The sequence below is a fragment of the Plectropomus leopardus genome, chromosome 9, assembly GCF_026936395.1.
Source record: "Plectropomus leopardus strain MGB_pleo_1.0 chromosome 9, ASM2693639v1, whole genome shotgun sequence".
NCBI classification, from domain to species: domain Eukaryota; kingdom Metazoa; phylum Chordata; class Actinopteri; order Perciformes; family Serranidae; genus Plectropomus; species Plectropomus leopardus.
In genome coordinates this window covers 8,320,575-8,339,769 of record NC_142184.1, presented here as the reverse complement: position 1 = coordinate 8,339,769, position 19,195 = coordinate 8,320,575, and the positions used below count along the sequence as shown (strand labels likewise).

General features: G+C 38.4%; 2 protein-coding genes across 4 annotated transcripts; both read left to right on the top strand.

Moving 5' to 3' along the window:
• Positions 1-344: 344 nt before the first annotated feature.
• LOC148188678 (ubiquitin-conjugating enzyme E2 variant 1-like) lies at positions 345-6,711 on the top strand. Of its 3 annotated transcripts, none has more exons than XM_088081873.1 (4): positions 345-491; positions 1,528-1,676; positions 3,834-3,959; positions 5,829-6,711. In XM_088081873.1, the coding sequence occupies exons 1-4, from the start codon at positions 425-427 to the stop codon at positions 5,973-5,975; spliced, it is 489 nt and encodes a 162-aa protein (XP_087937999.1). In that variant the 5' UTR covers positions 345-424; the 3' UTR covers positions 5,976-6,711. The 3 variants fall into 3 exon arrangements, with proteins under 3 accessions (XP_087937999.1, XP_087937998.1, XP_087937997.1); XM_088081872.1 differs by having other exon boundaries at positions 390-497; XM_088081871.1 differs by lacking the exon at positions 345-491 and adding an exon at positions 618-779.
• A 4,766-nt stretch (positions 6,712-11,477) lies between these two features.
• slc52a3-1 (solute carrier family 52 member 3-1) lies at positions 11,478-18,968 on the top strand. The gene is made up of 4 exons (XM_042491878.2): positions 11,478-11,742; positions 14,917-16,004; positions 16,819-16,942; positions 17,168-18,968. The coding sequence occupies exons 2-4, from the start codon at positions 14,998-15,000 to the stop codon at positions 17,378-17,380; spliced, it is 1,344 nt and encodes a 447-aa protein (XP_042347812.1). The 5' UTR covers positions 11,478-11,742; positions 14,917-14,997; the 3' UTR covers positions 17,381-18,968.
• Positions 18,969-19,195: the final 227 nt, after the last annotated feature.

The following is a 19,195-nucleotide window of genomic DNA, read 5'->3' as shown; positions in this document are numbered from 1 at the left end:
ATATATATATATATATATATATATAATTTTTGTTTGGTGGGAGGTTATAAGTAATTTTCTTGTATTTGGGTCATTTCTTCTTTTGTTGCTCATGACCTTCTCGTGTTTTGAAAAAAGCCAATTTGCCCAGGTTTCAAGAGGTTAAATGAATGATTTAATTTTATTTCCCATCTTGGCTGAGCAACAGTGTTGTGTGAAAGACACCACATGGACGCCTGTCCCAAATACAAGCCTGCTGAGGTCGATGATTTAATCGCCCTTAACAAATAATAATTAAATGATAGCCCGGGCTATTAATTGAAGTTTTAAGGTGCGCATCATGTAACCAGCTGCATCACGTCTGTTGCTCTGGCCGTCAGCTCCAGGGAGCAACAAAGGAAGCGATGCTTTGCGTTTGGTTCACGCGCACGCACAGTTGGCCACAATGGCAAGACTACGTGCGTGCGCGCCTCCGCTGTGTAGCGACAAGATGGCGGTCGCCGCCGGATTAGGTAAATGTACGAGACCAATACATCACAATCAGAAGCTGAATAATCGGCTGAATGACTTTTGAAGATGTAGTGATTTAGTTTCCTAATGAGGTTGATTGTCTACTGACGCGCGCGCCGTGCGAAAAGATGCAAGCTAGCGCAGAGCTGGAGCTGCTGAAGGGAATGAATAGGAAGCGATGCTATTAGCTAAGCTAACGCAACTGAAGTTAGATGGAAGGGCAACGAGATGCGTTATGACTGCCGATCATACGAGTTCACGTCGTTATATAGCCATTTCACACCTGTCACGTGCGTATATAACAGTACATAACTTGTTGGTTGTCGTTTTATATCGTAATTTAGCATGGCAATAGTGTGCAGCGCCGATGCTAGTGAACCACAGCACCGCTAACCCAACGGTCTGCTCTGCATTAGCTGATTTGTGGTATAAAAATACTTTTATTAATTCTGTCAACGGTTGTGGCACATTTCGAGTCGTTACCGTTAGACGTGGTTATTAGATGTTTGTGCATCAGCATTCAGCCTTCGTGCATGTTTAACCCGAGACCGTTTAGCGTCAACAATGACGGTACGTTTTTCTGACACTTATTAATGAGGAAAACATGATGTATGTTGAGTTTTAGTGCAGCGGCTCTCCAGATGATCTGATCTAACCTGCTGCACCGGCTGGCAGCGTGACAGTGTTTGTTTGCACAGCTCAGTTTAACGGTGCAGCACCATCACATCTCACTGCAGAGGCCACATGATGCAGCATCGTCGGAGCCAGATGCTAAACTCGAGGACATGAATAACGTCTAGCATTATCACAAGGCTGTTGAAAGCCGCTGAACTGAGGCGTTTCTTGTTTTCCTGTCACGTTGTGTGTGTCTGGATGAGTCATGCCCCGCGCGCAGCTCACACCTTTATAACTGCAAGTCATTGCTGTGGCTGAAGTTCTTGTATTATTTGCAGTTTGGGCGCCTTGGTGGGACCTAAAGTGTAAGTCTGCCTGGGTGAATATGACAGTCTGGCTTTGGTGTGTTTTGTCCACAAACAGGCGTTAAAGTCCCTCGCAATTTCCGGCTCCTGGAGGAGCTGGAGGAAGGCCAGAAAGGTGTGGGAGATGGCACAGTGAGTTGGGGTCTGGAGGATGACGAGGACATGACCTTATCACGGTGGAGAGGGGTGATCCTCGGCCCTCCAAGGGTGAGTGGTGACACTCTTTAACACGTAAATAAGGACTGTGCAATAAGCATGTCAAGTGAAAATATGCATACAAAAATTCATACATATTACTCCTATAGCCAAAGACAGTCAAAAATATTATATATATATATATACAAATGGAAAATTGGAGTGAGGAAAAAGTCTGCAGCTGCTGCATTGACAATGAATTGGAAAGGACGTTATAGGCGACACTGAAAACAGCCAGGGGAATGCTCTAAGTATATGGGAACATTTTCTATTTCAAATCTGAGAACACAACAATAGAATAAAGCACAGTTAGGTATAGAAAAGAAAAACTTTCTGCCAGTTTCCTACAGTATAAGGCAAGTGTGATTTAAGACTTTTTTTATGCCACTTGAAATGAAATTGATGATCAATTTTACAAAAGCCAGTACTGGTGGAAAACAACATGTATCAACATCAATAACTTAAGCTTAGGGTGACTTCTAATTTATTTTTCAAATATTTATTATAACATAAAACATGACTCCTGGTGATGTTAATACAAGAGGCATTGGGAAAACGTTTATTATTTTTAAATTATTCGTTATTTTGAGCTTTTGCAAAGCAAAGTAAATTATAAAAATCCTATCTCCAATGTCTAAGCAATTTTAAGACCTCTGTAAGACTGATTTAAGACATTTCAATGTCAATTAAGGCATTGGTTTTAGATCGATGGATTCAATGCCTTTAAAGGCTTTTTAAGGATATGCAGAACCCTGATCCTGTGGGTCCACAATATCAGTCTTAAATTAGTTCTATGGAGCAGCTCCAGACTTCATACGTGATGATATATTTGAGACTTATCTGGTTTCTGGCTTTTAGAGAGAGTAGCTCATGTTGTCAGGTGCCGATTGCAGTTTCATAAGACATGAATATAACACATTGGAATTTGTTATTCGGTTCCCCTTTAAGTGGCTCAGACAGACATGTTAGTGTAGCAATCAGAACTTACATCTAAAGGCAGATGCAAATGCGTGGGGTGCGATGACTGATGCTACATTAATTGTGAAAGTGAATGTGAGGCACAATGAAACATGTTAATAAAGATAAAATATCACATACTATAATGTCACAACATGACAGGAAGCAACAGGTAACGCATCTTAAAGCACAGTCCTCAGAGCAAACATTGCAGACTTAATTCATTTTTAAAAAAAATCTCTATTTTAGCATTGATTCTTTAGATCAGGGTTCCTGCAGATCCTTAAAAGGTACTAAACTCAATAATCTAAAAATAAAGTGTTTCAGTTTCCTAAATCACTCTTTCAGAAGTCTTAAAATGACATCAGAACTAGGATTTTATGAATTATTGTTTTTCTGATGTTGCACATTGAAATTTAATACCTATTTTTTAAAAAACATGTATTGAATACCTATTACAGTGGGGCAGATCAAGATAGAGAAACCAACCAACAGCAATCATATTTATTTCCAAACAAATGACAAAGCAAACCATTTGGATATTTTTCATAATATAATATGTTCATTGTTCTTTTTTTAATGTGCCCTGCTCTAAACAAGCTTTACATTTTTTAAGCATCATAAGTAGATTTTAGATGTTTTATGTTATAATTAACATTTCGGTAAAAAAGTGTCCTTAACCATGAGTAATTGATGTCATTTGATGTTTTATCCATTCCAAATGGCATTAAAAGAGCCTTAAATCTAATTTCCTTAAGCTGTAAGAACCCTGTTAGATACTAACTTAGGGATAACTCTCCCGTATGTGGTAAGACATTTTTTGAAATGTTTATAGTTTTTATTTTGTTTTGGTTGGTTGCTTTTGGAGGATGGGTTAGTACAAGTGCAGCTCAATATGCAGCAGTAATACATAGAGCCAGAGAACAGCTCAGTACCTCAGGGACCTTTATCAGAGGGCATTAATATATGTCAGACTTCAGCTGGCTCAGCTGATTTGTGTTCTTGCAGAGTTTAAACCATCATATTTACTGTTCCTATCCAACGGGATAAGAATACAGATACATTTTAACTGTCATAATAATCAGGATTTAGGGAGCATTCACCCATGGATTTTAAAAAGGTGATAGTGCAGAATACATTAAACTCAGAGTGCTGTTTGTTGATGTTTAGTATGCTGTTCAGTCACCTCTTTCTACCTCTCTCTGTCCACAGACAAGCTATGAAAACAGGATGTACAATCTGAAGGTTGAATGTGGGCCAGAATACCCAGAGTCACCGCCGTTTGTCAGATTTGTGACAAAGATAAACTTGAATGGCGTGCACACCTCCAGCGGTGTGGTATGTAAATCTTCTGAACCAGTCGTAATAATTCTAGCTCAGTGACTCATCTTTGGATGCCTTAGTTGTCAGTAGTCATTTTGATATAGATAATGTGTTTGATCCTGCTACACTGATAGATATATTTGGGGAAAGAGCAAAGAGCAAACAGCATTTGGCTCATGTATATTTTGTCATACTTGTTAACTTGCATATTAACTCATTAGAGTGGCATGACATATATATATATATATAAAAAAACTAAGGTGCACACAGTAAAAGGAAGATTTATCATGCTTGCTCTTAAGACTGGTCAGTACAGATAAGCAAGTTCCTATTCTAAGTGCCTGAATCATCTGACTGCTACTGCAATCATTGCATTACTTCTGTCACAAGGGAATAATAGGTGGTGTAAGTCGTCTACATCAGTATCTTCATTTAGACATTTTAAGATGTTTTCACATTAGCAGTTTAGTCCAAATCTGATTTTTGTTTACCTAAAAACTTGGAAGTGGACAAAGAAACTGTACTGCATTCACCTGAAGCAGGTGGTCTTTGATTTATTACATCCAAACTGTAGTATGTCTGTTTTTCTTGATTTAGTAGCACAAAAAATATCATGCAAGGTCAACATGATGATGACACTGTTTTCTCTGGAAGGGTGGTGGAGACCTAGCACTTGTTTTATCATGTCTTTGTAACTGGTTTTACTCCCTTTGATTGGTCAAATGCAGCAACGCCCAATCATTCATTGTTCTCCATTTTCCTAGGCTGTGTTAAAATGAGCTTATTACAGCAGCATATCACACACTGATGACAGTTGAACTCAGGTTTGGACTCGAATTTAAAAAACAAACAAAAAAAGCTTATGTCAAAATGTACCAAAAATAAAGAAAGTCACCTGATATCTAATGATATAAAATACCTCAAAGGGGACCTATTTTATCATCATTTCATCATACTGACGCTGGAATATATCCAGTTGTTTAGATGTTTTTATTTGGTAACTTTCATGGTAGAGAGTGCTGCTATTCTCTGTCACTGTCGGTTCCTGACTGCAGTGACAGTAAAAAGGTGTTGAGATGAAAACACGGAAACAATGTACAATCAGAGGAAATTGAAATTTTTTGGGATGGGTGGGTTGAGACCAAGACACACTAGACCGACATGAGAGAACAAAGACAACTGATGCGTTGCCTCACGTCGTCTGTGTCTCGGCCAAATATGTTCTTATGAACAGTTGTGTTCACAATGATATTTTTAGGCTATATCACAATACACAAAATTGATCTCTAGTTTGAAATCTCCTCTAAACTTCTGTAAACCAATAAAATACAAAACTATTAAATTAACTACAGTCATACAAAGTAGCTGCTGCCTTAAAAGAAAGTTACATAAGCTACTGTTATAATAAAGTTGAATTAAGTACCATTACAATATTAAATACACCTTTATAGTAAAGATCAGTATCACTTTCCAGCTCTTCCATGTTTGTATGTTTTGGTGCCGTGCATTATGCAGATGTCCCCTTGGCCACGCAATTGAACGCAAAGCAGTATCAGATGAAATAAACGAAATAAACAATATAACGTAAGACAAAAGACGTATTTGTATTGTCAGGCGATATATTGAGTCATATCGCACAATCCTACCAAGGACATGAGTTAAAAATGATCCATGATACTGTGTGCAGCACATCAGTTTGATGCTCTAAATGAGAACTATGTTAAATCGTCCTTCACAAGAAAATAAACTGAAATTCAAGTCATGCGTGATCCCCTGATATCATAAAACTATCTTAACTTCTAACATTTTGGTCATTTAGAAAGGAGACAATTTCTGTTGCGTGTGTGATGTAGACTTCATCCCTACCTGTTGTCGGTCCTGCAGGTTGACATGCATGCGGTGACTGCACTGGCCAAGTGGCAGAACTCCTACAGTATCCGGATGGTGCTGCTGGAGCTGCGACGGCTCATGACCTGCAAGGAGAATATGAAGCTTCCTCAGCCACCTGAGGGCCAGATCTACAGCAACTGAGCCCCCTGCTACTTTTGCCTCCATCTTTTTCTCCCTCCACCTCCCTCCCCCAAAACCCTCCCAACTCTTCTGTTTTGCTTTCATCCCTTTATCCCCATCCTCTCCGCCATATGTGACATTCCACCTCAAATACCTTGACTGAGCACACGCACACAGCTGAAGACTGAAGTACACAATAATTGATACATGCAAAACGTACATACACATAAAACCGCACACAGAGAGAAGACTGAAGTACACACTCTACATGCAAACATACACATATCTGCAGAGGACTGAAGTACATAATAAGTGATAAATGCAAACACACATACATATATATCTGCACACACAGGACTGAAGTACATTATAACTGATAGATGCAAACACACATACACATATATCTGCACACACAGAAGACTGAAGTACACAATCACAGATACATGCAAACATATGCTCACATATTTGCAAACACACTGTAGAAGACTGAAGGACACAATAACTGATACATGCAAAACGTACATAAACATATATCTGTAAACACACACTCATTGAGCGTTCATGAAAGTCATTCCAGGCCCCCTCCCCCTCCCATCACTGGAGCTCTGGGTGGACTCGATGTGACGAGGAAAGGCGGAGTCCTCAGTCCACACCAGATACGATCATTCGAATACTGTACATGTTACTAATCTTTTTTTATTATTATTTGTTAAAAAATGCAGATTGTACAATAACATAAATAATCTTATTGAGTGTACCTCTTTTTGTGTGTTGCCTTTTTGTAACATTGAAAAACGGCCACTTAACATTTCCGCTCACTAAACGTGCCGTTAGTGATGAGATAATCTTATTTCAAGGTGTGCATATAAAGCCCTGAAACACGTTTGTATGTACTGTCATGTGGCCACATGTCCAGTGAAATATTTTGGCTTGCACAGAGTTAAATGTTCTCAAGCAGTCCCGACTGCAGCTCAGCAAGGTGCCTGGGAGTCATCACCTTCGTCACACATGGCTTTTTTTCTTCTCTTCTCTGTAAGAATTGTCCAAAGTGAACAATGTGTATCTATACCACTATTATCTGTAGCATAGTATGCAAATCTACTGTAGGTCTGCAGAAGTCCCGGTTTTAAACCATGCTTGAAAATAGAAGTGAAATCAGCTACCTCTTTTGGTCCTGTGTAACGTCAGAGGAGTGCATCTGACTTGTGAAACTGTCTTTGCTACTTCATGTGACAATTTGTTTTACTCTCTCCACTTCTTTCATAAATCTTAATTCATGCATTTGTGTTGTTGCAGATCACTGCGTCTTAGTTATGATAGTTTATAAGGAGAGTTTCTACATAATGACTTTAATTTAAAACAGTGTTTATTTACATAACTGCTGCTCTTAAATGACCTTTGCAGATTCAGCTCGGGCATGATGCAAGCTCTCTCAGAGGCCACTGTGTTTATTTACTCTCTGGCCTAGAGTCAAATAAGAAACTTGACACCACTCTCATGTTTATATACAGAATAAAGAGCCAGCATGTGCTTAGTTCAGCTTAGTTTAGAATAAAAAGGATGGTATTAATGAGCCTGGCTCTGTCCTAATGTAATAAAAACAGCCTGTTGTATATTGTTTAAGTGTACTTAGATAAGAAATACTACTTATTGGTAAAACATCTATATTTAGCAAAGGTTTGTGTGGACACAACTAACAACATACATGTCAGTACAATACAGTTAACCTAAATGTTCATTACCCCAATCACTCACAGTCAGCAGCTGCTGCACTTCTTCTGCTGAGACAATGATAGCAGCTGTAACTGCAGTATGAACATAATGCAGAGCCGTTGCAATAAGCCAGCCAGTGGGTCACCTTTACCCTAACCATTAGTGCCTCACATGCACTAATGGTGCCTTCATGTGCTTCACGAAAATATCATATTTAACGTTTTTATGAGTTACGAGCATATGGATGGCTCAAAGTTGTATTGGATATTTGGAAAATTGAAGATGCCGAGTGTCCAAGTTGTGACGTTTGCGTGACGTTTCAGGGCAGCAGAAATGACGAAAAGCGTAAAAACAGTGTCAACAATTGATGGTAAATTTTAAAAAATATATTCATTCAAAAGTATATATATGTTCCTAGTAGGTATTGTTTACTGTTAGTACTAGCACGTTTTTGTATAGAAAGCAAACTTTCAACTATAAAGCATGCCAGGCGAGTATACTAACATTGGTAACAACGTTATTGTACAACATGAATTTCCAACTTATCGTCATAAATGCATAAACATGGCAGGCAAAAGTCAATGTTTAGTCAATGGTTAGAAACTTTTTTTAATTGATTCACGTATTAAATATCAATCTTTGATCACATTTAAAGTGTAATATTGTATGAATGTTAACTGCTGTCCAAGTAGAGTGATCTAGATGAAATAATAATATATAATATAGAAAGTACATATAAAAATAATGTATAAAAATATAAATAAACAGGAAACAGCTATCAACCTCTTGTTTAAATGCCCTTAGCATTAAAATGCAACCCATCTTATTTGTAGCTTACATGTTGTTCCCACTTTATGACCCCAAAGCACATGAACATTAATGTTCTGTTCATTCAGAACCTTTGAACCTGCAATATTGGATTTTTTCACTTGGAGGCAGCAGAAACATTTAAGCTGTAGCCTTATGTTACACAAACTAAGCAAACAGTAGCTTATATACATCCAGCAGTTTAAGAGTCACATAATCATAACTTTGGAGTCGTATTTGTGTCAACCTGACGACGGTTAGTCCACTATTCACTATCTTTTCACTCTGTTTTTAGTCTCTACCAAATCCTGAGGGGACTGATAATCTCTTTAGCTGCTAAATGCTCCATATGTTTACCAGCTAGTCTCCGTGTCTCTCTGCTGTGTTGTGCTCCCTGTAACAGCCTTGTTTTAGAAATACTTTAGTAAAATGTCTTCCTGCTCCACCACTACAGAGACCTGCAAATGAAAGGAAGGGCAAAGAGGAAGTGAAATTTTAGCATTTCCAGCAGTGCAGCAGCAGCTGTCATGGTGTGGCTATTTATAGCAGTGGTGGAATATAACAAAGTACAATGACCCAAGTACTGCATCTAAGCACAGTTGTGAGGTACTTGTACTTTACTTAAACATTCCATTTTATGCCACTTTATACTTATGCTATATTTTGGAAGCCAATATTGTACTTTTTATTTATTGAAATGTATTGAAAAACTTTCTGGTACAGGATGTAAATCCTCACCACCACCAATCCTTAAGATGGGGGAGACTATTGCCTAAATATTAATTGTAACATAAAACATGTCTTTTTGATTATGTTAATGCAAATTTTTACAATGCAACATCAGGAAAATAATTCAGAAAATTTGACTGCCCATATCTTATCTTTTTTAAGACTTTTGAAAGATCTATTTAAGATATTTTAATAACAATTAAGGCCTTATTTTTAGATTAATCGATTCAATGCCTTTTAAGCCCTGAGTACAGGGCTCCCACACATTTTCATGTACAAAATTTCCAAACTTTTCCATGACTTTTCAAACACTTGATTGAGGCATAAATGAAGGGAGAGACAGAAAGTGGGGAGAAAATGAAGAAATGTACATGATGGTAAACAAAACGTTACGCATTGAAGCATATCAGAGTTACGTCAACAGCTACAGAAAATAAATTTGCCGTTACATTACAATATGTTATCAACTGTGACGATTACTGTGACAATGTCATTACACACATCAAAATTCTGTGACTTTTCCACAACTTTCTATGATTTTACTAATTTGATGACTTTTTTAAGACCTGACAGTAAATATATGTATTTGACATTACATTGTGTCCTTTTTAATCATTATATTGACTCTTGCCTGTTTTAATCTGATTTGATTGGTGCTATATTAATAAACTTTATGAGATTATTGTAGCGCTGAATGTCACTGATGTACACTGAAATCAGAACAAGAGAACCCTCCTGTAGATACATTCAACTTATTTGAAGTTTACTTACAGTTGTAAAAGTCCACAGGCAAGAAAACCAGTTAGGTGGTGAAAAAATTGTAATAGTCGGTGAGCCTGAAGCTAAATTAAAGTAAAAAGCAGAACTGAGAACTTGTTCCAGCTGTGAGGCAAAGAACAGGTAGACATTAACACCTGTCTGCCTGACCAGATAATGAGCACAAAAAATTTCACATCATGCAAAAGGTTGAAAGTAATGTTAGATTTCATGACATTTCCACATGTCGCAGGTGTAACTAATAACATCAATAATGACTGCATTTCTTGTAGGTGAGCCAGTTCTGGACTCCAGTTCATGCTGGTTTACTGTGACATTTACTGGGTCGCAAAGCCATTGTTAAAATTATTAATTACATCTCTGCTTCTCTGACTAGGACAAGTCAAAAATAATAGGTATATCAATATATAGAAAGGTTCTTTTTGTTATTATATATATATATATATATATATATATATATATATATATATATATATATATATATATTTATACAGACATCCAAGTTCAGCAGAGGACATATCCTATTGACTTTAGCGATTCCACTGACTTTTCCTGTTGCACCACCATGAGGTTTACATTTGTGGTTTAAAGTGAAATGTCACGACAATTACTGGCTGGACTGGTCCACACTTTCATTTCCCTGAGGATGAATTGTACAGGGAGTCTACAGGGTTCAAACTCTTAATTTTAACACTTTTGAAGACCATTTTAAACCATTTTAGTCAAGCATCACAGATTAATATAAAAGTGAGTAGTAAATATGTATTCAACTTTTTTTGAAAGGTGCTACATAAATATAATTTAAGGTAATATTATGCGGTCTTGTGCAGAGGTAGGTTTTATGTAGCAATACGGTGATTAATGGGAGTTATGTTAATTTACATTTTGCCATTAGCTAAGTTTAACTAAAAAGTGAAAAGACAGCACTTGGTTGAGTGGCAGGCTAAAATTTGCAATTTATAAATGTGGACTTTCACACAGAAGAACCTGACTTATTTTGACAAAAATAAAATAAAAGATTGATTAATGATATTAAATAAAATGTTTGTGGCTATTATTCTTAGGGCCTAATATTCTTATGTAATTTAAGACGTTTTGAGACTTTCTATGCACCTGCAAACAGCCTTTTGTAAGAACTTTGGTGATCTCTTAATTTTTTAATTTTGTGCCATCACTGTGTCAAATTTTTGTCCAACACTTTGATTTATGACCACATTTCAGAGAGCTTCAGAGGCAGTTGTTGCAACCTTTTATATTGTTGTCTTATTACTAAACAGTAATGTAAAAACGTCTGCTTCCAAGAGTCATTTTGCAACTATCTGTTACACAAGACTACAAACTTCCTCCTCGCGGTCTGATGTGAACAAGTGATCTTCTTCAGATCTCAGTGGCAGGTCACAGCGGAAGCATGTAGGGGGCGCTGCAGGTGTGCACAGTTCAAAACAGCTAAAACAGCACATTTTCTTTTCCTGGCAAATGTACATATGTCACATAAAATGTCAAGGGCACCTCAAAGTGCTTCAGCATTATCTTGACCTAAATAAGAGGTGGGTGCAGTGGAGAGAGCTCAGTGGATTCAGTCACTGCCCTCTGTTATCCAGTGGAGCTGATCAACAGCTGGAGTGGACTCTGACCTACCCAGAAGCCCCATGTGATTCTCATCAGTGTGTGTATGTAAGAACAACCAAAGGAGGTCTGTCACTAACCTCTATATAAGATGACAGCAAGTCGTATTCAACGCCTCCAGGGACTGAAGGAACTTGTAAGTACACTTGCATGTTTAAAAGGAGCTTATCTGCTTGTGGGATCAGCTGTGAGTGTTTGATAAACATTGTTTTTTTCTTTTAAATGAGGATCTGTACTAAGACCACGGTTTCTTTCTGTTATCTAATGGCATGACACTGTTTTTCTCAGGAGACTTTGAGACATTTTCTAGAACCAGCATGAACACACCATGTGATCATTTGCACGTTTTCTGACTTGTTTTTTGTTCATCATCATGAGATCAGTGTGAAAGCTACGAGCGTGCCAAGAGACGGAGCGTGGAGGCCCATATGGTTTGTCGGATTCCTCCACAACGTGTGAAAAGGGATGTGAAAATTGTATCAGCTGCTTGAGGCATGAGTAGCGCACTGTGGGTGTGAACCAAAATGATACTGCTGTTAGTTTTTGTCAAGAGAGACTCGAATTCCCACCGGCTTTATCTATGAAGAAGGACTCTTGTCCTTGACTTGCATTGTGAGTTTAATACACACAAGGTTGTAATCGTTTACTGATAAATGACTCAGTAACTCAACTGGCCTCAACTGACATTTGCTCTCGTGAATTATCACAGATTAGAGATGTTTACTGTCTTTGAAAACAGCCAGGGATTTTGAGAAACTTAAATGTTTCCATTTTATGTTAACTTGTAGTTTTACTTCACTACATTTCAGAGGGAAACGTTGCACTTTGTAGTACATAACTAAATTTATTACATAACTGTTGACATTTTATTTGTTTTTAGACAACCTCAGTAAACAATAGGCCTTTTTATAGCAGACATTTTGACTTGTCATCATAGGAAAAACACAGATGTGACTTATAACAGAAGAGGGGCTCTGTTGTATTCAAGTGTCCCATGACAGAAAGACAGTGATCATCCATTAGTGATTTTATTATTTATACATGTGCTTTTCCTTCTGTGACAAAGACAAAAAAAAGGCCTGTTGGTTGACAGCGGAGGATCGTCAGCTGATTAAGGTCACCTGGGGCCCCTTTGGCTGTAGAAGCCGGCCCATGTGGTTCCTCAGACTTCTCTCTTTTTTCAGCTGACCTCCATCCTGCATCACTTCCTTTTACACCTTCTCCTTTACCTCCACAGCACACGTGCTGTCACGGCTCTAATAAATTTAAATAAATTAGGTATAGGACTCTTTGTGATCTTAAATTATGATGACTGTATTTATATGTGATCAGGGAGCAGATAGTTTGGCAGTAGAGCTTCAAAGAATCAATAGCCAGAAAAAAATGTTGGCATTGTACATTTCTGCAAACCATGGATATGAAATGGTTAAAACTTGATGTTTTGACAACATTGTGATTGACATGCGGGTCAATTTGGGCACATCGCTTTTTGCGCTACTATCACTGCTGGAAAAACAGCACATGGTTACTACAAAACACGTTTGGTGCCTTAAGAGCTGCTGAAGAAACAGTTATGACTTGTTAAATCCAAACTGGTTTTGTTGTTTGTGTTGGACAAAGGTCTACAGTGGTCACACCATCCACCATCCCCTCTACTTCTCAATGACAAAATCACCTCATATATTACATCACTTTAAAAAAACGTAAATATGATAGCTATTAAATGTGCAACTGTAGTGTTTTCGTGGTTTGCAGAAACTTACAATGCCAAAACAAAGTTCTCCAGGGATTAGAGTTTTTCTGTAGGCCAACGTGGACGTAAGCAATGCCCTTCCCTTAGTTAAAAGCCTATAGGATTTTTTCATTGGATTTTGAATTATTGGAGAAAATATTGATACAAGTTTTGTTCAGCGAGATAATCTTCACAAATGAACAACACTTTTAGGAGTTTTGAGGCTAAAATGCAATTGTCATAAGTAAAAAGCTAACATTTGGCTATAAACAAACCACACTATGGTCGCATGGCTTAACGTCCCCACCATAAAAAGCCGCGTTCGGTGCGGTTCAGGTGAGTGATGTTCTGTAGTCCCATTTAGCTGCTTGTTACTATCTGCTTTTTTTATAGACACATAAAAGCTTTAAAGTTCATGAGTGAGGTATTTATCTATGTATTTTATGTCATAGAACAAAACATGAAAGTCTCTTAAGCTTGTTAAAAAAAAACATTGATTTCGAGACGAGGGAACCAGGGGTGCTGAAATGGTTACTCATTATCAAGTTTTAGGACTCGTTTTAGGACTGCTTTCTTCTGGTGACTTGGCTACGGATAAAAAGGAGCCGCCCCTCCTTTTTTATACAAGACACAGTGTGTCAATGGTTTGAGTTTATTGCATGTTTTAGTCATTTATCTCTGAGATTTCTGTCTCCAACCCAGTATAATGCAGGGGAATGTCTGTTTATGATCAAAACATGGCTGCCAAAGTGAAAACCAAACTTTTTGGCAGATGTACTTGATGTAAGTGAGTTGGTAAACTGATGGATGGCAAATGAACTTGCACATGTGCCTTTCTAGTCTTGCGACCACTCAAAGCAAGAAAGACTACATGTCCCAGTCATACACACAGTCATGCATTGTTGACACACCAACTGCTACTTCATACACATTCACTCACCGACGGTACGGTCACCAGGAGCAATTTGGGGTTCATTAGCTTGCCCAAGGATACCTTGACATGCAGAGTGGATGAGCCAGGGATCAAACCGCTGACCGGAGATGACCCGCCTCTGAGCCTCATACTGCTTTAATTAAACTATTTTACAAGGCATTTCTTGGACATTGAAACACTAACTAATTATTTTGGCACAATATGTTGAGGTTAACCCTCTGAAACCTGAGCAAATTGGTTTTATTTCCTTAAAAAACATTTAAAGAAGGCAAGGAGAAACTTTGCCAGAAATGTCCCAAAACCTACCAGAAAAATTACCTCAAATTAGAAAAAAAAGAAAGAAAAGTAACACAGCAAAAACAGAAAATGGCCTGAATAAAGTGCTAGAATAAAATTTAAATAATACATATTAATATTTTCCATAATCTAGTTTTAAATAAATAATGATTAATTATTATTATAAACATAGATATAATTTATTTGATATTTTTACCTTAGGCCATTTTCATGTTTTTGAAAAAAAAAATAAAATTAAAATTAAATTTCAGAGGTTTATATACTTGCAAATGGCATCTAAATGCTGTGAAAAAAAAAGATGTTGATCCAGGTTTTAAAGGGTCAATGTTGCTGACTTTTTGCTATAGGTATGACACACAGCAGAGGTGGGACCATTTGGAGAGGCGGCTTCTTCTTCAAAACTTCGCTCAGACTGACCCGGTTGCACCATGGCTGTGCTCGTCCACATACTGGCCTGTGCCTTCGGCCTGGGCTCGTGGGTGGCAGTGAACGGTCTGTGGGTGGAGCTGCCGCTCATCGTCAACACTCTCCCGGAGGGCTGGGAGCTCCCCTCCTACCTGACAGTTATCATCCAGCTCGCCAACCTGGGACCTCTGCTGGTCACCGTCATGCACAAACTGTGCCCAGGTCGTCTTAACGAACGCGCTGTGATCTACTGCATCCTCTCCATAGGCATCGTCTCCTGCATCCTGCTCGTCTTCTTCTGGGACAAGACGACGATAGTGGCCGGGGCACCACATAGCACAGCCTTCTTCATCATCACCTTCTTCCTCTCTCTGGTGGACTGCACCTCCTCAGTCACCTTCCTGCCTTTCATGATGCAGCTGCCAGCAAAATACATCACCACATACTTTATAGGAGAGGGGCTCAGTGGTTTCGTACCTGCAGTGGTCGCTCTGGCACAAAGTGTGGGCTTCTCCAAGTGTGTTAACTCCACTCAGACTGCAGGAAACCAGACAGACGCGAACAAGTGGACTTTACAAACAGAGTATCTTCCTCCAAATTTTTCCACAGAGGTGTTTTTTGTCTTCCTAGCAGCCATGATGTGCATAAGCTTGGCTGCTTTTATTGCACTGAACAGGCTTCGTCGGACGTACGAACTGTCCACTGAAAACCTCGTGCCAGACACTGTGGCATCTGTCAGCTCTGGCCTGGACAACCCCGCAGCAGAGACTGATGGCGAGGGTGTAAAATGCCAGGCTGAGGGGGCAGCCCAGAGCAAGCCTCTGCTGACTGGCTCAAAACACTCTGTGTACCAGCTGACCTTCATCTACTTTATGGTGGTGTGGGTTAATGGGGCAACCAACGGCCTGCTGCCCTCCGTGCAGACGTACTCCTGTAAGCCCTACGGGAACCTGGCCTATCACCTCTCCGCTTCTCTGGCATCAGTGGCCAACCCTGTGGCTTGCACTATTGCAATGTTCTTCCAAAACAGGTAAAATGATGTTCCATTTCATACCGATTATTTTGTTAGCTGACAAAACAAACAACTTTGGTCTACAAGACAAAAGCCATGGTAGCTTTCGAAGTTGACAAGTACTTAATGTACATAACGTGATGTAATTTTCATCAATTCTCCATCCATAACTCTTTTTGTTTGCATGGGCCATGTGGTCGTGGTGACGTAAATACTTCGCTCATTGTTCAAATTTAGCAACAGATATGTGTCTCTCATGGCTAGAGTAACTGTCAAATGGCATGCAGACTCTACCTACTCAGTGCACCTTAAGTGTGCAGCAAAGTACAGTTACTATTTTTTTTTACACACTGTTGGTCTGCACTGTTGCAGACCAATGGTATAAAAAAAAAAAAATCATGTCCCTCCTCCTGCTATGGCCTCGATATACATAGAGAGAGAACCCCAGCTCACGGAAAACAACCAATCAGAGCCGAGGAGTCTCTAACGCAGTTGCCAATCATGTAGATTTTTCTGTGCACACAAACTAATTGTTCAACTTCAATAAAATCACAAAGGTTTTGATTTCATAGTAACTGCTGTAATTGATAAAAAATATAAATCACAGGAACACTTCATTTTTTCAGAAAGGGCGATGAAACAAATGCTGAATGAGAAGATGCAATGAGTCACAGAAGCTATCGCAACAGAGGCATCCAAGATAAACTTCTTGGACATATTGTTTATGTGGGATAATAAAAGTTAATCAAACTATCCTTTTATAAGAGCAGTAGTCTTTTATCTCTAAGTGGATTACTTAAAAAAACTGATAACAAACCTGTGCTGTCTCCAGGTCACTGGTGTTTCTTGGCATGATGACAGCGTTGGGGACAGGATTTGGCAGCTACAACATGGCCATGGCAGCTATGAGTCCATGTCCTCTGCTTCAAGGGTCTGTGGTGGGAGAGATAATCATTGTAAGTGAAACACAATTTATCAGGGAAATACGTGTGGTAAAGTTCAACCCCTCCTTTACAAAACACCTGAGTGTTGAGCAACTCTGCTGCTGCTCACTCTTAAACCAATGATGAGGTGGTCGAAACATGTTTGGGTTGTTAGTGTTAAAATTTGGAAACAAATGGTGTTAAACGTATCCCGGATTATGATCCGAATGAGTCTTCATTGTTTTTTGCTCTCTGTAGGTGCTCTCTTGGCTCCTTTTCACTGGGACGATGTCGTATGTCAAAGTCATGGTGGGAGTCATCCTGAGAGACCGGAGCCACAGCGCCCTGGTCTGGTGCGGAGCTGCAGTACAGATCGGCTCACTAGTCGGCTCGGTCACCATGTTCCCGCTGGTGAACGTCTACCATCTGTTTAAGTCAGGAGACTACTGCAACACTAAATGTCCTTTATGACAGTAAATCTGAAAACAGTGGCACTGAGGAGGCTGGAGACAGTCTTTGTTAGAAGAACATTTCCTGCTTGTTCAAATTCCTGCAGAGTCTGATGAATATATCGATACCACTTTCACATCTGTGTGTTAATTACAGAGCAACAGGCGGGCGTAAATTAGCTTAGCTTAGCACAAAGACTTGATGCAGGGGGAAACTGTTAGCCTAGGTCTGTCCAAAGTTTTAAAAACTGCTTACAGGCACCTTTAAAGCTCATTAATTAACCTGTTTCTCTCAACCCTTTCACGCATAGAGGTCACAACAGTGGACAGCTATTTAAAAGACATTTTAGCGTATATGCATGGGTTTTTATGCTATAGTTGCATATAAGGTGCTTCAGTGACCCTCATGCCATACACTGCCACACACTGGCCATTTGTTGTGTTTGCAACAAATCTCAGACAAAGAAGAAATTACAATTATACATCTGTCCACTAATCTGGCTATCTTGTAAGGTGATTATATTTCAACTACAGTTAATACCATTTCTGCAACTCTGATGTTCCTGAAAGTAGTTGATGTGCAGCAATTTTTTTTTGGCGTTAAATCAATTCATTTATGTTATTAGAATATAACTTGCAGTTTTTGTAACACAGCAATATTTTGAGACTATATTTGTAGAAAAAAATGGGGCTGAGGAGTCAGGAGCAAGTTTCAACTTTTGCACTGCATTGAACAGTATTAGAATATGTTAACATATGTGAAAATATTATCCTAACAGGATTTAAGATATTTTTATAGCTTCACATAATATATCATATTTTTCACTGGTTTATATTTCATCGGTTGAATACTTAAATGCATGTTGTCCACCCATGGACATATAATTGATTAAAAAAAGCAGGTTTGAATAAAGTGAGCTTGTTTTTTCATGCCTAAAGAGGAATAAAAATACTTGACTAAGGCAGTCATATTTCATGCTTGAAAGGGTTAATCCATGCACAAACCAAAATGTAAAAAAGTTGTGGTTTTACAGGGAGTTATTTGAAGCGTCATTTTTACACTTTGGTTATTTACAGATAAAAGATAGAAGACAAAAACATTTAAATTATTGAACTTTAGAGGTGCTGCTAACCATATTTTTTAAGGGTCAGAGTCAGTTTATCTGTTTCCTGTTGTTTCTAGTTTTTATGCCGAGTTAAAGATCAAACTATTCCTGTGAGATTCTTCTACAAGTCTGTCATCAGCTTTGTGTTTAAAACAGTGATGTTTTTGCATTTATTTTTTATTTTATTTTACAGCCTTCTGATTTTTACACGATGTTTGCACTTAACTTTATCAGTGTTTGTGTTAAAGTCATTTTATACACTATGATGGGAAATACTGTTAATTCTTTATAAGTATAATAAGTTCAACACTGGGACAAAGCTCTTTTCAAGCCAAAATGTACATTACGCCAATCATGAAACTTTCATCTGTTTTGCCCACTAGATGGCACAAGCACACTTCTATTTATTAAAAACCTGTCACTCCACACTGCAGTCCTTGACCATGAAATACATTTATACTGTGCACATGATAAATAAAGGTGTTCAAATGTATGTAAGCTAAAGATTTAATGCTGACTTTTATTTGCCTATTATATGGGATGTCTCTAAATTTAAACATGCATGGAATTGCATTTCATTACTGTGAATATGACAGAGAGACAGTCAGGACATGGTTAGCTACCTGTAGTGTTAAACTACCAGCTCCAGCTAAGCAGTAACAAGTGGGGAGTGGACAATATTACACAGCACAACATAAGTCCTGAAATGTATTAATAATGTATGTAAAGCT

Bases quoted from the DNA above. Each gene is read 5' to 3' on its own strand.
- LOC148188678 (XM_088081871.1), top strand. From the start codon at position 668: ATGCTATTAGCTAAGCTAACGCAACTGAAGTTAGATGGAAGGGCAACG. The intron at 780-1,527 runs GTGCGTATATAA...GTCCACAAACAG, and splicing joins AGCCATTTCACACCTGTCAC to GCGTTAAAGTCCCTCGCAAT. The intron at 1,677-3,833 runs GTGAGTGGTGAC...CTCTGTCCACAG, and splicing joins TGATCCTCGGCCCTCCAAGG to ACAAGCTATGAAAACAGGAT.
- slc52a3-1 (XM_042491878.2), top strand. From the start codon at position 14,998: ATGGCTGTGCTCGTCCACATACTGGCCTGTGCCTTCGGCCTGGGCTCG. The intron at 16,005-16,818 runs GTAAAATGATGT...TGCTGTCTCCAG, and splicing joins GCAATGTTCTTCCAAAACAG to GTCACTGGTGTTTCTTGGCA. The intron at 16,943-17,167 runs GTAAGTGAAACA...TGCTCTCTGTAG, and splicing joins TGGTGGGAGAGATAATCATT to GTGCTCTCTTGGCTCCTTTT.